At 28.9% G+C, this 19,924-nt stretch overlaps 1 protein-coding gene across 3 annotated transcripts in view; it reads right to left on the bottom strand.

Moving 5' to 3' along the window:
* LOC129905588 (NADPH oxidase 5) overlaps nucleotides 1-15,317 on the bottom strand; it is a 32,749-nt gene extending 17,432 nt beyond the window's left edge. Inside the window, exon 1 of one of the 3 annotated variants that reach the window (XR_008770619.1) lies at nucleotides 13,605-15,317. Coding sequence is in view for 2 of the 3 variants with exons in the window: in XM_055981103.1 (XP_055837078.1) it covers nucleotides 13,605-14,270 (666 nt within the window). In the remaining variant the exon portion in view is untranslated. The remainder of the gene's footprint in view (nucleotides 1-13,604) is intronic. The other 2 variants (XM_055981103.1, XM_055981102.1) reach the window with 2 other exon arrangements.
* Between the last annotated feature and the right edge of the window lie 4,607 nt (nucleotides 15,318-19,924).

The raw sequence follows: 19,924 nt of genomic DNA, 5'->3' as shown, positions 1-19,924 counted from the left end.
GTATATTTTTGTTTTATTTTTGTATTTGTACTCGTATGTACAAACAGAACCAAAAATATATTTAAAATAAGAATAAAACATCTGTTAGCAAAACAATTTTGATCTCCTTAATTAATGCTTTTAACAATATAGTGTTTTAAAAAATTCTATACTTTGTTTGTGTTAATATATTTTATTTCTAGTTATCAATGTTTTTAACAAATTAATCGTTTGCAATTTTATCTAGTAATAACCACTAAGACACAACACCATTTAAGCTGGATCTCTCCATTCGTAGACATTATTTTTCTGATAATAATGTATATGGTACGTATTTATGGGCAGATTTCCCATTTCTCAAGCACTAGTTGATATGTTAGACCACACACAACAATTTAATTGAACAAACCCAAAATTGATAAAAATAATTTCATAAGAAACCGCACCTTTTAAAGAGCAGAATCCCTTTTTAAAAACTTCTGCAATTGTGATTGACATATCTTCTACCAGATGGCGTAATAATCACCATGATCTTCACTTGTACTTCACGAGTAAATTGGCATCATGCTGATTTCGTGTGGTAGATTTATACATATATACTTTTCGTCTTTCATGTAACTTTTTGAAAATGGGCATTATTACTCTCTTTTTTGGATGGTATAATCGACCATATACTAAACACGTAAATAAAACATCCCAACCACTAATTGGCAATTAATTGAAAAATTACAAAAATCCATTACTAATTAGTAGATGAACATTTAAAGAGAGAACTCCTAGTTTTATTAAATTTTGCGAAAGATATCTACACGTATCAACAAGAAACAACACTCAACACAGACGATTTGCATCATTTATGGTGGACTAGTTTTATGGCAAAACTTGCTGCGAGTATAAACAAATAAATCTTGCTTCGATCTGTTCAAGATGTTTGATTTATTTTTCTAAGTGCATTATAACATGTTTGCACTAAATTAATAAGAAATATAATAACCTAATTGGCTATTGATGGACCAAGGACCACCCACGAATTTTTACACTTCATCGTTGCATTGTTGTGATTCAATTGAAAAACAAAAGTAGGACATGATTAATACATGAGACAATCGATGACCGAGATCTTGCCAAGGAAACCGAAAACAAATGGAATATACCAAGAAGTCTGTCTGACCTTGCACCTTGGTCAGAAGAGACTATTTATATACAAATACATACACCGCGGTTTACTTGATTAAATATGATCAATTTTTTTCGAAAAAATAATTTTAAGATTTCAGAAACTGAATGCAAAAAACTTCATCTGTGATAGGGGAATGCATAAAATTGATTTCAGAGCATATCTGCTTAAAAATGTCAAAAAAGTCAAAGGATCTATACAAATATTTTCTATTAAAAGTGAGGGCAAAATGTTATCCTAATGAACATTGATTTCATTTGACATAGGAACTACAAATCTAAAGAGTCCATATTAATATTATTTTTTTGAGAGGGTGTTTTTTCCTCGAAAGAAAAAAATCTGTGACTGGTCCATAAAATAACTGATTACCCATGAGACATTTAGTACAAAAAATGCTACATTTGTCATGTGAACCAAAAATCAAATGAATCCATACATTTTATGTATGGACTCATTCATCCAATCATCTTTTGTACCAACCATTTATGGAGTTCAAAAAATTAAGTTTCGACCAACTTTTTCCTGATAACTCTTAATTATTTGATGTGAACATAATAATTGTATTTAACCAAAAGAAAACAAGAAAAAGTAAAATTTAGAAAGATTAATGACAAATATTATTAGTTGAGGTCACTGTGGCTTATGAGTGTTTTTTTTATTTTTGTTTTTTTTTTTTTTTTTTTCTGACAAAATATGAACTACCTAATTAGGGAGTGATTGGCACTTAACTGTAGTGTACATATTATATATTTTTTTAAATGATATTTGACAAAAAAAAAAAAACAAGTATGCCATTTGATTTCTTGTTTAAAATAGAATTTTCAGAAAAAAAAAACTTCGAAAATCAATTAAAACATTTAAAAAAAAAGTTGGTATGGCATTTTTAAGAAAATATTAAGCCTGAACTACATCAAAACACAAAGTCAAAAAAGTAAACACGATGGCTTTTCTTCTTCCCCCTAGTAGCTTGTTTGTATATCTCTCTTTCATTTTAAAAAAGTATTCGATTCAAAAAGCTTGAACAAGACCAAGCTTTCACTTTCAATTTTCACAAAGTTTTAAAAACAAATACATTCAAACAATATTTTATATCCTTTCCGCAAGGTAGCTCTTCGATCACATAGTTCCTGTCATTTTGCGAAAAAAAGCTCTTTTGACAAACAATTGAAATTTCAAATACAGTCGATTCCCTATAAGTCGTACTTTCTTTAGGTCAAATTTTCCTCTAACTCAAATTTTTTACCGTTTTTAATGAAACCGCTTGCAGCAAAAAGATTAAATAGATTCCTATTAGTCGAATTTCCCTCTAACTCGAACCAATTTTCGTGTCCTGTGACAATTCGACTTAGATGGAACTGACTGTAATTTGTTTACTTTTTTAATTTTTTTTTATTTGAAATTTCAAAACTTCAAAAACAAAAGAGCTTTTTTAGTTAATTTTTTTCCAATAGATGTCAGGTAAATATACATGTGATTTTTATATTTTGAGCTTTGTTTACTTTTTCGTACTTTTTTGACTTTGTGTTTTGATGTAGTTCAGGCTTTATTCAACACATAAAAACAAAATTTCGATAAAATTCAATAAATCGTTTTCAAAAAAAAATTGATTTTCAAAAAAATAATCATTTTTGGTTTTATGGTTTTTCTAATAGTTCCTTTGGCCAGAACTGAACGAAATTAAAATGGGACCACATTGCAGCCACCAGCTATCCAATACAAAAATAACACTGGTCTGCAAGGAAATCCTCCTTTAAATAAAACTATACTTTTCTAAAGGATTTTTGTATGCTGATTCCGAATCTGAAGTCAGAATTGATCTAGCACGTCACGTTTTTTTGATACGGTTTATGAAAGAACTTATTTTTTCTTTCAAATTCAATTTCAATCTTCTCCATATCTCTTTTCTTCTCCGAGATATCTTAATTTAAGTAAGTTTAGTAGGTTTGACATATCTTACCATAAAGAAATTGATCTCTAAAAATTAATATATTTTTCTTCCTAGAACAAAAGTATACTTTTCTAATGGACTTTAGTGTGCTGATTTTGAATCCGAACTCAACAAATTTCAGCTCTGGTTTTTGAGATAAAGTAGTTTTTTGAGATTTTCTAAAAAAAAACTTGATTTTATGATACTTTAATGCGAATATCTTAAAATCCTGACGTGATATAATTTTTTTGACTTTGGATTCTAACTCAGCACATCAAAAACTATAAGAAAAGTGTACGATTGTTTCTAGGAGAAACAAATCTGAAGATTTACAAGGCAGTTTATTGAATATTTTATTACAAAGAAGATATTTCTAAATAGAAAAATAGTATATAAAATTACAAAACACGTAAAAATTTTGTTTAATGTATTTTATTTTGATTTTCTTTACATATTTGACTTTTTAAATATAATGGGCATTGATATTTTACATTTTCTTTAATTAAGGTGTTTTTGTTCATGTAGGATTTACTCAAAAGTGAAGGATTTCGAAATGTGTGCTTTTTTTGTCAATCAGTATTTTAAAAACTGAGTAAACATGAATGTAAAAGAACATATTTGGTGTCAATCGATAGGTCATATTATATTATGAAGAATAAGTCCTTCAAATTTGAGCTCAATGCGACAAATAGTTTTAATTTTATACAAGTTCAAATGAATCTAAAAGGGTGATTTTTTAGAAACTACTCACATATTTCAAAAATCATTTTTATAAAAATGGTACCTGATAGAATTTTTCAGAAACCAGATTTAGATTCAGGAAAGTCTAATCTTTCATAATATCAAAAAATTATTTGAAGGAGAAAAAAAAGTTAAATTTTGCAGACCAGTGTAATTATCAAAATTGGTTTACTCAGTCCAAAGTTATGAGGTTACAAACACAAAAAAGACGAATTGAATACCTCCTCCTTTTTGGAAGTCGGTAAAAAAAAGTGCAAATATTTTTTTTTAAATCCAAAAATGTATACAAATTTTGGTTGAAATCGACTGGTTGAAAAACAATTCTATGACAGGTACCGTGAATAAAGGTACAGCAAATATTTTTTTTATTTCATAAGATGGCTCTTATGTGTAATAATACACACAAATTTAAATCGATATCGGTAGAGCCGTTTTTGAAAAAAATCAACTTTTCTATTTCCGTTATATGACAGGTACCGTTAGTTTTGGTCCTAAAAATATTCAATTTCATCTCTAGGGAATCATTCAAAACTTTTTACAACCAAGTTTGAAGAAAATCGCTCCTGTAGGTTAGGCTGTAGCTCGAAGTACATACAAACAAACAGACACAAAGAATTGCCGGACTCATTTTTTTGGCCTTCTCTATTATCGGTAATGTCATGTCTGATTGTTATCTCGAGTTTGATTTTTTTACCGAATCCTAAACTTGGCCTAAAGTACCTTTATCGTAATTAAAAATGGATTCTAATGGAAAATAAATAATTTTTGAAACTTTTTCTGGCCAAATTTCACCTGCCAAATATAAATCCTGTCAAATAAAAATCCTTACACCTGAATGTATTAAAGCAAACAACAATTCAATATTATTGGTGCCTATAATTACAATCCAAATAATCGTGTATTGGTGTGGTTTTCAAATGACCTAGATCTATCACCGAGCAAACACTCAAAGCCCGATTCAATACGCACAAGTTAGTACTTGTAACGTAAAAATAAACCTGCATGCATTTATCAAAACACGATCTAATAGCATACAGTAACGTGCCTGCCGCAGCAAAGTCCACGCCTCCTTCTGTAAACAAAAATTGCCAAGAGCATTATGTGGGGACATACAACTATACTATAAACTTCTATGTTCTTGGTAGCATCATTGCTATGTCGCGGTTACTGCGCACCTTTGCCACCAAAACTAAGCTAACTTTTCTTCTTTTTCGATGAAGCTAGTGCTGCAACATTCACTATTAAACCTTTACCCCCAGCTTAAACCAATCTAAGAGTTTGTATCTTTTCGGTAGACGACGACAATCCAAACTCTGAATCTCCAAGTAGGAGGTGGTGACTTCCACTCCATATGCTCGTGAAGTGAATGGGATTTCGTGTTAAAATTCACCAATTATTCGCACACACTTTAAACAAAAATGGAGTTGCAACAACGCGACGTTTGTCTAGTCTAGATAGGCATTTGTTTGTAAAAATTTTTTTTTTCTTTTAATTTTATTTGTTTAAAGTGGCATTTAATGAGGGAACCCGAACTAATTGGTTATTGCAGATCGTTTAAACGACAAGAGAGTAATCGCGATTTAAATTTGTTGCATGCACGAATGTTTCGAACTTTTATCAGATATTTTGAACATTTTTCATCTTTTTGTGTTTGTGATGGCTCGAAGGTGGAGCTGGAGGACATAATTGTATCTTTTTTTTGAAAAAAAAAAAAAAAATGATAGATGGAAAGGTTTTTTTTTTTTGGTTTTGGGTTTGTTAGAAACAAGGACAAGCACACTCAAATAATTCTGTTGTCTAAAGGTGATTTATTGTGGTTTCATGTTTTATGATTGATGTCGAGAAATACATGAATCAAATCATCATTCGTGTATGAGCGAACAGCTGTCAAATTCTTTTTTTGAAATCTATTAAACCGATGACAGTTGAGGTTTTTATTGAATTATCATTATTAAATGACCTTTTGTTTAGAAATGTATTATTTCTTATAGAATAATACTCTTGTCTCAATGTAATAAGTCATATTTTTCATATACAAAAGATATACATTTTGCAATTTTCTTTTGTTTGGAAAATATTTGTTTCTTACGATATATACTTTACACAGCTGAATGTCTAAGGTTTTGTCAATGATGAATACTTTTGGATATAAATCCAAAGAAGAATCAGAATGATTTTAAAATTAAACGGAATTTATTTCACATCTTTGCCTTGAGAAGACCTTTTTTGCAATTGTTTTAATCCAATTCAAAATGCATCTAACTTTTTGTCCTAAGGAAAACTTTTTAATTAATTCTCCAAAACATTTAATATATGTAAACAAAAATAAAATTTTGAAAAAATAATTTTTAGATTTTTAAACAAAATTTGAATTTTTTTTTTTAATCAAATTTTCGAAAACCGGACAAGGATTTTTTTGAAATTTTGATTTTAGATGTTGATCCGTGATTTCTACAAAATGGCATACCAATTTTATTTTAAATCTTTTTTTTTCCAAAAAATCATTTATAAAAAAATTAGTTTTTTAAAAAACGGCTCTAACGATTTTAAAATTTTTTTTTCTGAAAATACATCTTAATAAAACAAATGAAATTGCGTAACTTGTTTTGGGGGGTAATTTTATTTCAGATGTTATTTTATTATTTCGAACAACGAATTTCATGTTTTTTTTATTTTGCTTTTATATACCTACAATAATTACATTTACTTAATTTCTATATAAAAAGTCCTACAAGTTCTAATAACTTGAATGAACCATAAGAGCAAGTTCGTGCGACCCAGTCGTGAATTTTATTTTTATACTTTTCACTCAAAATCATTCTACTACATGTTTTGTTGGTTCTATAAAGTATTAAAAATAATTCCCATTTATTATTTGTTTAAAATAAGAAAGCAAAAAAATTAATTGAGAGGCTTTTTCTATTTACTTGAAAACACAAGCGTTGTTGGTTTAAATTTGAACTAAAATTATACATTATACTCTTTTTTATCTTCTGTATACAAGATGGAACGGATATAAATGTAAATAAAATTCGTCAAGTTTGTTGAAGGCATTAAATTCCACTTAAAAAAAATATATCTAAGAAATCAAACACTTCATTTTATATTCGGTAAGTTATAATGAGATTCGATTCAAGTCCAATACAATAACATATACCTAACAAGATATTTATTTTATCTGTTTTGAGTGAAAGTCAAATGTTTCCAGAGTTTAAGCAGTTTGATATTTTTTAGATAAACCTGGTAACCTGGTTATCAAAATCAAGAATGCATACTTTTTTTTCAATCGAATACCATTGTTAATAGCTTGGTGCAACAAATACATTAAATTGTTTAAAAACCTTAAACGAGACACAAGATTTTTTTGAACATAAATTGTTTAAATGATTGTTTATTTTAAATATAAATTTTAATAGCCGGATCAATTTGATTATTACAAATGCAAAACAATCTTCAGACTATCTATTGTTTTTGATGGTTTAAGACACAAATAATAAAAAAAGTTGTTGAGTGTGAATAACTTATGAATTTATTCTACCTACAAGAACTTGTTTATTGAATCTGTGTTTCGGGTGTCAATATTGATTCTTAAAAAAAATTAAATTCAAAATATTAAGCTGTGCTTGGCTCTTAAACTTTAGCTTACGATTTGTATATGGCATTGTTTCTAGGTTTTTTTTTTTTGTATGACTTATGATTAATGATAAAATATACCTACTTTGAGAAGTAAATCTAAATAAAAACGTCATGGTTTAACACGTCAAGATATTGACATTTATTAAATAATTTGCATGAAGCATATTAAAATGAGTTTAGGTTTCATAAATCATATTATTTAACAGACTTTCGTCTTGATTGACATACCGCAGTCTTGTTTCTGTTGGTTCAGGAAACTAGAGTCATGTTAAAATTATTTATGATATAAATTTTTAAATACATTTTTACTTCTAAGTAACAAATTCAGAACTCTGGCCAGGGCATGTCAGTAGTTATTATGCTTACGTTTGCAAAATGTTTTGAAAGTCAATGAACCAATCTTGAGGTTTTAATTGATTTATCATTATTAAATGACCTTTTTGTTAGAAAATGTATTATTGCTCATAGAAGAATACGTGTCTTAATCTTCAAAAAGACATACGTTTTGCAATTTTCTTTTGTTTATAAGGTACTTTTGTTTTGTTTTTTTTTTTTTGTAAGAGAAGAATCAATTGGGCTTATAATTTATTTTAGTTTCGAAATTTTATTTTATATTTCTTACAGGCGATAAGTGCGCTAGGCAGTAATAGGAAATATAAAAATAATTTTTTTTTAAATTTTTTTAAATTTTCACCCCACTTTGATGATAAGCGTGTGGACAAAATTATACTTTCAAAAATTCTTCATTTCAATATCTAAAACAATTAAAGTTTGAGAGAAAAACATCAGCACTTTAAAAATAAATCTTTGAAAAAAACACTCATACGCCACAGTGACCCAAAAAACAGTGGAATTATAAGCATACTATGAAATTAAAATGTACCAAAGTCTTTTTTAATTTGGTCATATACTATATGACTTAGACAGAGTATAAACTTTTAAATATGCATGATTTATAGATTAACTGTATATAACAGATGTAAATTAATACTTATTTTTATTTGTTTTAGGGCCAATTTTTCAATAGTCAGTTAAACAGTCAGTTAGTACTTATTCCTAATGATAGAGAAAAAAACAATTTTTCAACAAGCAGATATAGCTTATTCCTAAGAATAAAATTATCTGCTTCTTTCGTAGACGAATAAAAATTATTCTAAGGAATAATCTCAACAAAAATATTGTGTCAGTTGTCAAAGCTGTTTTGAAAGAATTAAAAAAAAAAAATACAGTGGAACACAAGAAAACAAAAACAATCATGAATAAAAATGACGTTTAATTTTAAATATTTTTGAATTTGACAATTTTTTTTTTGTTATTCTGTAGAATAAATTATTCTTGATTGAAAAATTCAATGTTTTTATCTGACTGTTTATGAGCCTAATTACTTTATTCGTCGAACAGTTAACTGATTGTTTATTAGAAGATTGAAAAATTGGCTCTTAATAAAATAAAATAAAGTAAACACAATTGCACAAATATTTTTTTTTATTTAATTATTTATTCATTTTAAGTTTTAATTTTAAATTTTACAACTTTTTATTTGATTTTGTAACTACGACGCGTTTCGGAGCTGCTACTCCATCTTCAAAATTAAATAAAAAGTTGTAAAATTTAAAATTAAAACTTAAAATAAATAAATAATTAAATAAAAAAAAATATTTGTGCAATTGTGTTTACTTTATTTTATTTTATTAAGAGCCAATTTTTCAATAGTCAGTTAAACAGTCAGTTAGTACTCATTCCTAAGGATAGAGAAAAAATCAATTCAACAGGCAGATATAGCTTATTCCTAAGAATAAAACTATCTTATTCTTTCAGAAACGAATAAAAATTATTCTAAGGAATAATCTGAACAAAAAATTGTGTCAGTTGTCAAAGCTGTTTTGAAAGAATTTTGAAAAAAATACAGTGAAACACAAAAAAACAAAATATTTTTGAATTTGACAATTCTTTTTTTTGTTATTCGGTAGAATAAATTATTCTTGATTGAAAAATTCAATGTTTTTATCTGATTGTTTATGAACCTTATAACTTTATTCGTCGAACAGTTAACTGACTGTTTATTAGAAGATTGAAAAATTGGCTCTAAAACAAATAAAAATTTACATAATACAACTTGGAGACAAAAACCAAAATCATGCAGTAAATTAATACAAAACCATGACAATTTTCACTATTGTTCTTAAAGTATAATTTATCATTATCATAATTTATGAATGATCTACCATTTAATTGTGAATTTAAAAAAATATTTTTTCTCTTAAATTCTTAAGAAATTCAAAATTTTGAAACCATCCGGCATAGTTTTATATTTAAAAGTGTAATTTTTGCTTATATTAGAATAATGAAGCTACGTCACAGAGGCAGATTCGAAACTCGTTTTTGATAAATAAAGACGAAAATTTTAATTTATTCAAGAGTTAGTGCCTTAAAAACAATCAACGAACGGTTGTCAAATTTATTTGCATTTTAAATAATTAATTTTATCAGTCTATTAAACTTTGTGTTTGGAATAAAATTGAAACAAAAAATAAACTTGCATTGCTAAACAGTAAAAAATGATATTTGATGTTCAAAAAATTTGTTTTCAATTTTACTTCTGAAAATCAGGTTTATCTATAAACAAACTTTTTTTATTTGTTTTGGTAAAATATTTAACTTTCATTCGAAAAAAAAAACATATTCTTTATTTTAAGTGGGACCCGCAACTCTGTCTTCTCTTTAAAGCTACGACCTGAACCAACCACTTGGTTATAAAAAGTGGTAGCAGATTCCCTAGAAGTGACGTTGTGACTGTTTCGAAGACCAAAATTAACGATAGGTTCTTGTTAAATTACCAAAATTGAAAAATTTGCTTTTCTCAAAAATTGGCTCTCATTGTGATTTTTAAATTTAAATTTTTTAAAATAAATATTGATTGCAAATAAAAAACATTTTTATTGACAAAAAAAAAAACATTTATTGCAACTGAAAAAATATAGCATTAAAAAATTTTTTTTTTTACAACTGAAATAATATGTACATATAATTCAATATAAGTTCAAGTGACCTCAACTCCAAAAATTAATAAAGCGTTTCGCCCAGGTACGACACTTAAAATAAAAATAATTTTAATGATTTTTTATTATTTTTGTTATTTTTTTCTTAGTTATTGTACATATATTAAAAAAAATGTCTTTACGAATAAAAAATTTTCTGCATTATTAAAACAACAAACTGAATGCAAAATGTGTGCATTAATTTATTTTAATGCAAATATTTTTCAGTTCCAATAACATTTTTCTAAGTGCAAATTTTTTATTTGCAATAAATATTTTTTTTTTAATTGATATTTTTACAACCCTGGTAGCAAATAACTCTCTAACTTTCTCTTAAACGACTCAAACGAATTCAAAGAACATACAGAAGGCTTTTTATATATTAAATACGTTATCAAAATTTAAATAAAATGCATGCTCTTACTTGCAATTACTTGCTCTTATGATAAAAGAAGCTCAAGCTTTCTATAAAAACAAATTATTGACAATATTATAATTCAATATAATAAAGGAATTTCACCAGTTTTGTCAAAAATATATAAAATCTGCTTTTAAAATTAATGAAATACCTTTTAAATGATTTTGTTAACAAAACGATGTATTCCATCTGATTTCTTGTATAAAAAGGATATTTTAGAAAAAAAAAATATATTTGAAAATCGTTTTTTTTCAAAAAAAAGTTGGTATGATATTTTGAAGAAACAATTAATTTCACTTAAAAGCGAAATTTCAAAAAATTTCATCAGCCCGCTTTCAAAAAAAAATTTTTTTTGAAATATTTTGTAAAAACCGAAAAATGTGGTTTTTTGAAAATTTTCTAAAATTTTAATACTACAGTTACTCAATGGTAGGTGCCGTTAAAAACGGTTCAAAAATATTTTTTTATTTAAAAAGTTGGGTCTTATTTGTAACATTACACACAAAATTTTAATCAAAATCGTTAGAGTCGTTTTTGAACCGTTTCTTTTTGTCCTGAACAAATTTCAATTTCTCCCCTAGGGAATCACCCAAAACTGTTAACTACCAAGTTCAAAGAAAATCGCTTTACTAATTTTGGTTCTAGCTCGAGGTATATACCGACAGAAAGATAGAATTGCCTGACCCAGTCTTTTGGCATTCTCCATAATCGTAATGTTATATCTGCTTGTTATTACGAGTTTAATTTTTGTTTTCGAATCCTAAACTTGTCCTATGGTCGAATGAAAATTTGCAAAATTGAAACTTCGAGATAAATATATATTTAAAAAGACAAACACAAAGTTATAGGGCTGTTTTCAAGCACAAATATTTTTTTTTTAAATTTAATAACATTTTTTTTCTTATAGTGAGGCGGCTTATCATCTAAATCGTGCACTTTGTGATAAAAGCATGAAATTTATATCATGGGTATTACTCAATATTAGAGTTATTTTGAGATATTGGGCCACTTTGTATTCCATCCAGGAGCGTAGATACAAGAGATTTTCTGTGTTGCACCCGCATTGTTGCATATCATAGTATAGCTGATGAAACCTTTTTATTAATATAATACATGATTTCGAGGTAATTTTTAACGCCCGATCGAATAAAACCAATAGCAATATACCTGGACCGTCATGTAAAAAGTTATTGCACTTTTTATAAATTGTCTTTTACTCAAACAGCAAGATTCAGAATATTAAAAAGTACTCCTTGAAAAAAAAAGTGGTAGGTTGATAAAATTTAGTGTGGACTTTTGTAATACCATAGAAAAATATAATAAAATATGTCCATAAAAAAATTTCAGGTCAAAGGGTGTTTTTTTTTAGCGAGAAAGAACACTTTTGAAATGGTACCATTGCAACACATGGAAAATTTATGAATTTTTTTAAACCGCATATATATTTTATACATCGTATGAGAATCAAAAATAATCAAAAAATCAATTATATTTACCATGAAATGTTGAATTTTCATGCAAAACTTAAATTGCTTGCTTTTATTTTTTATTGAATTTTCATACAAATTAATGTTTTGAAGGAGTGAGGTGCAAAAGTAAGAGTATGAAAAATAATTGTGCAGTTTGTGACAAAGGGATCAAATTAATATGATTGTTAGTACAATATATAACCCTCATTTAAAGATATTGGGCCACTTAATATTTTACCTTTAAAGATGTTTATAACGATGCACAGAAAGCAATTTAAATGAAGTTTTGTGAAATTTGTGATTATTAGATGGCTCTTGTACATCCTCATAGGTGAAATATTAAAAGGCCCAATATCTTAAAATGAGGGTTACATATTGTACTAACAATCCTATTAATTTGATCCTTTTATCACAAACTGCACAATTATTTTTCATACTTTTACTTTTGCACCTCACTCCTTCAAGATATTAATTTGTATGAAAATTTAATAAAAAATAAAAGCAAGCTATTTAAGTTTTGCATGAAAATTCAATATTCCATGGTATATATAATTAATTTTTTGATTATTTTTCATTCTCATACGATGTATAAAATATATATGCGGTTCAAAAAAATGCAAACATTTTCCATGTGCTGCAATGGTACCATTTCAAAAGTGTTCTTTCTCGCTAAAAAAACACCCTTTGACCTGAAATTTTTTGATGAACATATTTTATTATTTTTTTCTATGGTATATGGAAACGTCCACACGAAATTTTATCAACCTACCACTTTTTTTCAAGGAGTACTTGATAATATTTTGACTCTTGCTCTTTGAGTAAAGACAATTCATAAAGAGTCCAATAACTTTTTACATGATGGTCGAGACATTTTGGTATTGATTTTATTCGATCGGGCGTTAGAAAATACCTCGAAATCATGTATCATATTAATACAATATTTCATTGCCTATACTACGATATGCAACAAATCGAGTGCAACACAGAAAAAGTCTTGTATCTACCCTTCCGAATGGAATACAAGGTGGCCCAATGTCTCAAAATAACTCTTAAATTGAGTACTACCAACGATGTTAATTTCATGCTTTTATCACAAAGTGCACGATTGAACTCTTTTTTAATGCTAAGCCGCCTCACTATTATAAAAGTTTTTGTTTGTAGTAATGAGATTTTTCATTGTACCGAAAAACAATTCTCTTAAAAATCAATTACAACCCACCTCATCAAGAAACAACTTCCTAAATCCTTCTCTGGTATGTTTCCCATCGCCCAACAGCAAACTGCACTCCGATATCAAAAGCCATCGGATTTTCTCCCTCCGCACTTCCAACTCCATGTAACTATAATTATGATCCATATCCAGATGGTATCTATCCAAATAGCTAACAATCTGATTTTCATCTTCCCGTTCCGCTTGAATTTGTGTTGAATTTTCATTAAAATTCGGAAGTGACGATCGTCGAAGTTCAAAAACAGAACTTGCAGGACTATTTTCCATTGTCACAGGAATAGTTGGAGGTGTTGAAGATTCATCCACCCTATCAATCCCTCTTGGTGGATTTTCTATCACAATAGGTTCAATTGTAGCAATAACTTTACTACTATCTTTTTGTTCTTCGTCAATAATTTTGGATGGTCCAAGACGATTTTCATCATGAAGCTGTTCCAGATATGAAGCAGCTTTTTGAAGAAAATGATTCATCGGATTGAATTCAATATTCGAATGGGTTTCATCGTTATTCGTCGGCAATGGTGTGGGAGTACTATTATCGGAAAAGGATACTCTCTTTGGAGTACGCGATGGGGGAATAGGTGGCACATCTAAAGAATTCGTCGATGAGATCGAATCTCGATGTCCAACCTTTAAATGTTGATTCATATCCATTTTGGATTTTTGGTTTTTTTTTTTCTTATCACTCACAGTTGCTTATATTTTTTTTTTCAAATTTTTGGTAATAAGATCGTATTACGATCTTAGGTTTCACTTATTTTGTTTGCATTTTCTCATTGATCTACAAAATGAGTTGCATTCCACACTATTTCACTCACAATATTGAATGCAATTGAACACTCATACAAAATCACTCAAATAGTTTGAGTGGTTTTCTTTGATTTTTCTTGTGGTACAAGTCGATCAACGATCGCGACGGCAAAATTTACGATCCACAAACTGGAAAAAAACGATCCGACGAGACTGCAAGGAGCCTTTGAACTCAAGATAACCATACGATCGAAGAACTAGAGTCGAATCGGGCCGTACAGCACGACGAAGTGAACTAAACTGAAAGTGATAAACGCGAACGATCATCGGTCTACCTGTTCTGAGGTAAAGTTTGTCTCGATGATCGTTGGTTGGTTGGCTCAAAAAAAATGTATCTGAAGGCAGCGCATTGGATTCACGTGAGATACGACGCGACGACCTTGTGCGTATATTCACAGATAGATTCAGACAGACTCAGAGGGATTCCTCCTCTTTGGGGTCTCTCTAGGGCTCAATGGTGCGGTTAGATAGAATTTGCACGATCGATAACATTGCACTTTCAGTCCATTCAGACGCGACTATGGTTCGCACTTTCGTCTCTCTCTATAACTTGTCGCGCACACGTTACAAGATAAAGATGTGTATCGAGTAATTCTATCCGGGTGTTTATTTTCTGTTAGATGAGTGTGTTGTTTGTTTGCAATCGAATTTTTGATGTTTACGTGATCGTGACGAGTTATAAATTTCGCCAGAAAATTTCTAAGGAGATTGTCTTTTGTTTTAATACAAAAAAAAATGCTGATTGGAGAGTTTTTTTTTGGTTAGGAACGATGTAAATTTATCGATAACTCCGCGGGAAGAACGTGTAAGAATCCGTTTTTGCTTGTATAATGCTCCGATAAGAAAGACTTTGAGTCTAACACTTGTTTGATGGCTGACACATGCCCAAGATGATTAATATTTATTGTTTTTCTTTGATATCTTTTCTTGTGAAGTTCAATAGAAGACAATTGAAAGATACTTCTTTATTTTTTGGTTAAACCGCTGACCTTGCATGAGAGTTCGTTTTGATCGCATCTAATGTTTCTCGTATTTTGTTTCGTTATTGTTTTGTGCAGTGGTTTTTTGTTGTTGTTTTGAACTTTTTAACGAGTGTAAAATGATAATGTTTGTGCATGAGCTTATAAGAGCATTGTCAAAAATCAATTAGGTATTGAAATTATTAAGCTTTGAGTTGTTTTGCAAAAGAGGGCAATGACTTGGTTTAAATTTATTATTGATTTTTAACCCTGGAGTGTAGAGATTACGATGTGACCTTAGCCTTCGATTTATTAAATTTTTTTTTTTTGTTGGTTCAAGAGTGCTACCGAAGGTATGTATGTATATATGATTTCGCAAATAATAATAAATCAATAATTTCGATGGGTATGATATAAGATTTAAGTAGAAAAGGCAATTAGTTGGTTTAAGATACAAAAAATGAAAGACGTGTGAAGAAGTAGAATTAAAGAAACATGTTTTTTACTTTTTGACTTTTAATTTATGATTCATATTTTTTATGATGAATATTAAGGTGGGTCATATTGATTTTATGCATAGCATACAAAAAAAAAATTATAACTTCACAAAATCTGCAAACAAAAATCATTTAGAATAGAATATATTTGGATTTTTTTTTACCTACATAACTGGAATAAAAGTGTAAATGTTGTTTTTTTTTTTAGAAGTTCCGTCGGCGACTAACTGAGATGAACTGAATGCATTATCTTGAAATAAAATAGATACAAATTTGGAAATAAAAAATTTTGTGTATAACATTGGAATTTTTAGGAAACACCTACGGATTTAATGGGTCTGAGGAACTAATTAAAAAAAATTGTTGAGTTCTAATGAGGCTAGAATAAAGCACTTTTCTTAGGTTTGATAGAAAAAATTTTGCTAGTTTGAAGGATTTGGATTTGGCAAGTATTGGTTTCGTGTCGAAAAAAAATTTGAGGTTTTAATCAAAACCAACATTACGATGATGGAGAATTCCAAAAACGTGGGTCTCGCAATTCCGTCCGTGCGTCTGTGCGTCTGTGCGTCTGTGCGTCTGTGCTTCTGTGCGTCTGTGCGTCTGTGCGTCTGTACGTCCATCTGTACACATTTCCACAGCCTAAACGGGTGGACGGATTTTCTTCAAATTTGGTACAGATGATTTTTATGGAATTCTGAAAGTTGGTTTTTTTTTTGTTTTTTTTATATCTCGCTTAGAAAGTGTACCCCCCATACAAATTTTTCAATGCAAACCAAATAACTCAAAAACGGCTCTAACGATTTTGATTAAACTTTGCAGATGTAATATTTGAAGCAATTGTAATAAAACTGCATTTTTAGTTTTTCTCAAAAAAGTCAAAAAAGTGTACCCTAAATGTCGGCTCTTCCCCAACATCAACAAAATTTCTTTAAATTTATATAGAGGCAGCGGTGCAGGGAACTAAGTCCACGGGAACTAAGTCCACTGAGGGACTTCGTTCTCATTGAGTGGGAACGAAATCCACTTTAGTGAAGTGGTTTTCTTTCCCATTCAAGGTGGGTTTGAATTCCACTCCCTAATGGGAACCTAGTACACATTCAAAAAAATCAAAAGAGAATTTATTTTCAACAACGATTTTTTAACGAAAAACGAAAGTAATCAAAAAAGCGTGATTTTTCGTATAAGTACTTTTTAGTAAAAAAAAAAATCGAGCAGGGGCATAAGTCCCGATTTTTTTCGGAATTTATGTCCCACTTTACTAGAATCTAATTCGGGACTTAGGTATGTCCCTCACTACTGAGACATAAGTCCCAAAAGAAGAATTTCGGTACTCATTTCCCACATGTATTTTTTTTTTTATATTTGCGTATAAGTACCTGAAGAGACAAGTTAATATGACCACTGCTGATGCAATAGTAAAACCGGTCTTGATTTATTTTTGTCGGTAGTACCTAGTCCAATGCAAAGCACAATTACAAGATGTCGAAAAACAAAAAAGAAGTTGGCAAACTTAATGGTTAGTCGAAATAGCATCGTGACAAAATAAGATCATGGAAAGTGAAAGTCTTTTCGAAAATATTTTTGATATGTATTCTTTTTAAGTTGATAACACGGTGAAGTGAAAAAACTTTTGCTAACATGCGAATCTATTTAATTTGTACAAGCCAAACGCGAAGCGGAAAAAAATTTTGCCCAGGGGAGAATCAATTTTGAGGTGTGAAAATAAAAATTCGCGCGAATAACAACACTTTTTTAAGTAAACTGGGCCTTGTCCCGTGGATGTTAATTCCAAATTAAATGGAACTAACATCCAATTAGGTTAATTCCGTGAGTGTTACACTCTTTTCAGTTTCTTGAAAACTGGATTTCGAAATGAACTGCTGATTTTCCAGATTCTGTAAAAGGTCAAATTATAAACTCGCGACTCTTTTTCTTCTTATTTTACTTCTTCTTGGTCAAATGGGAATTAAGTTAACATTCAGAGGGAACGAAAACCACACGTTTTTTTGGGAATTAGATTCCCACCTAGCATGGGAACTTACTCCACTTTACTAAAGTGGGTTTCGTTCCCACTGAGTGGGAACTAACTACCTCAGTGGACTTAGTTCCCGTGGACTTAGTTCCCCGCACCAGAGGCAGCTCTTAAAATCTACAAGTAAACTAACATAAAAGTGTTTTAAACTGCAAGACCCCAGTCGTGCATTTTATTTATTAGTCATTTTTGGTAAAATATATTTCAGTCACGGTTGTAAAAAATCATTTCCTATTTATAAGCTAAAAAAAAATTACTGCAACTTAAATTATTTTGCATTACCTACAAAAAATGTTATTACAAATAAAAAAATTCTGGATTGAAAACAAAAAATTCAATGCAAAATAAATAATTTTTTTTTAATATTCCTTGAATTTTGTAAAGCCATATATGTAGTCCAAATTGTAAAAAATTCGACGAATATCAAAAAAATATTAATGCACACATTTTGCATTGATTTTATGGTTAATGCAGCCATTTTTTTATTTGCAATAACATTTTGTTTTTTAATACAAAATATTTTTGGTTGGTAATAAAAAATATGTATAAGTTTTTTGAGGGATTTTTAATTTGAAGCAAATATTTTTTAATTTTTTAATTTCAAATGCCTATTTTTTTTTAGTTGACATTTTTATAACCCAGGTTATAAGTACCTTTTTTGGTCCAAAAAAAGTCTGGATATTGTAATGGCTTACGAAATCAATTAAGTGTATTCATTGCTCACCGTTAGATATTTTGGATTAACTGTTTTAGTTATTATAGGCACAAAAAAGTAACGTATACGTCACCGTGACCCGCTTTATAGAATGTAATAATTGAAAAATCTCCTTCAATCCTATAAGTAAGATCATTTCCGTTAAGATTTATGAACAAAAAACTATAAATATTCCGTCCAAGTTAAAACTACTATTCTAGTTAATACCTTTAACGGTATGGATTTTTTCAATAAGAAATTTAATAAAGCTTTGATTTTGTCGAATAGTATATAAATATAATATGAGTAACTTTTTTTCACTCCTAGTCCAGGCAAATTAGTTAATCAAATCGCATTTTTGAGGGACAACATTTTATTCATAGAATGTGTTCGGTTGTATGTAATTATCATAAAAATTATTTTGTTGGAATGATAGATTGCCATTTTTATTTAATAGCTCCATTTTTAATCATTTTAACTAAAAATTACATAATTATATGTATATTCTGTGAATTAATTAAATTCAATTTTATAGTTGATCAAAGTTCGGATTTGTTATGCAAAATGGAGGCAAAATCACTTTTTTTTTCATATATCTCTCAAACTTTTGATTTGTTTGGGTAGTTCTAGTAGAATGAACTGCATTTACACGATTTACATACAAAAATATTGAAGACGCTTTCAAAAAAAGAAACGAATATTGTCTAAAAATCAATCTTGGCCTCCTTTGATATTTGAGGGCCCCTTTGATATTGAAAATAACAAATAAAAAGTACGTATACGCTCCTACTTTTGTTTGGGCCCCATGATGTATCATATGTTGGTCGCTAAGATTATTCAAGTAACAGTTTTTTTTCAATTTTTTTTTTTTTTTTGTGGAGAAGAGTTTTTTAGAGATTTTGGTAAAAGTGGGAGAAAAACAAATTTTATTGTAGAGTTAGTTTTTGGGAACTAAAATTTTGTGGGGATATTTTATCTGAATGTGAATTTTTTTAAGGCTAAAATAAAACCGGATTATCATTTTAACAAAATCAAATTTTCTCGGTCAAACAGACATCTAAATCTGAAGCCAATAAGACCCAAATGTCTACCAATACCAATTTTTCATTTACGCGGTCAGGATTTGGAATCAACTCTACCAATTTCCATTTGTCAATTCATTCAGACTAAAATATAATTTGAGTTTTAATGAAATTGGGACTGCCAAAAATGATGAAATATATAACGCTTGAGTGAATTTTGGTCAGAAATCTTACGTGTGTTGTGTACTCTGTTTTCAATTTTTTCTATGGTTTAGGTTATCACGTGAAAGATTG

The sequence above is a fragment of the Episyrphus balteatus genome, chromosome 1, assembly GCF_945859705.1.
Source record: "Episyrphus balteatus chromosome 1, idEpiBalt1.1, whole genome shotgun sequence".
Classification (NCBI taxonomy): domain Eukaryota; kingdom Metazoa; phylum Arthropoda; class Insecta; order Diptera; family Syrphidae; genus Episyrphus; species Episyrphus balteatus.
This window is presented reverse-complemented; position numbering and strand designations above follow the sequence as displayed.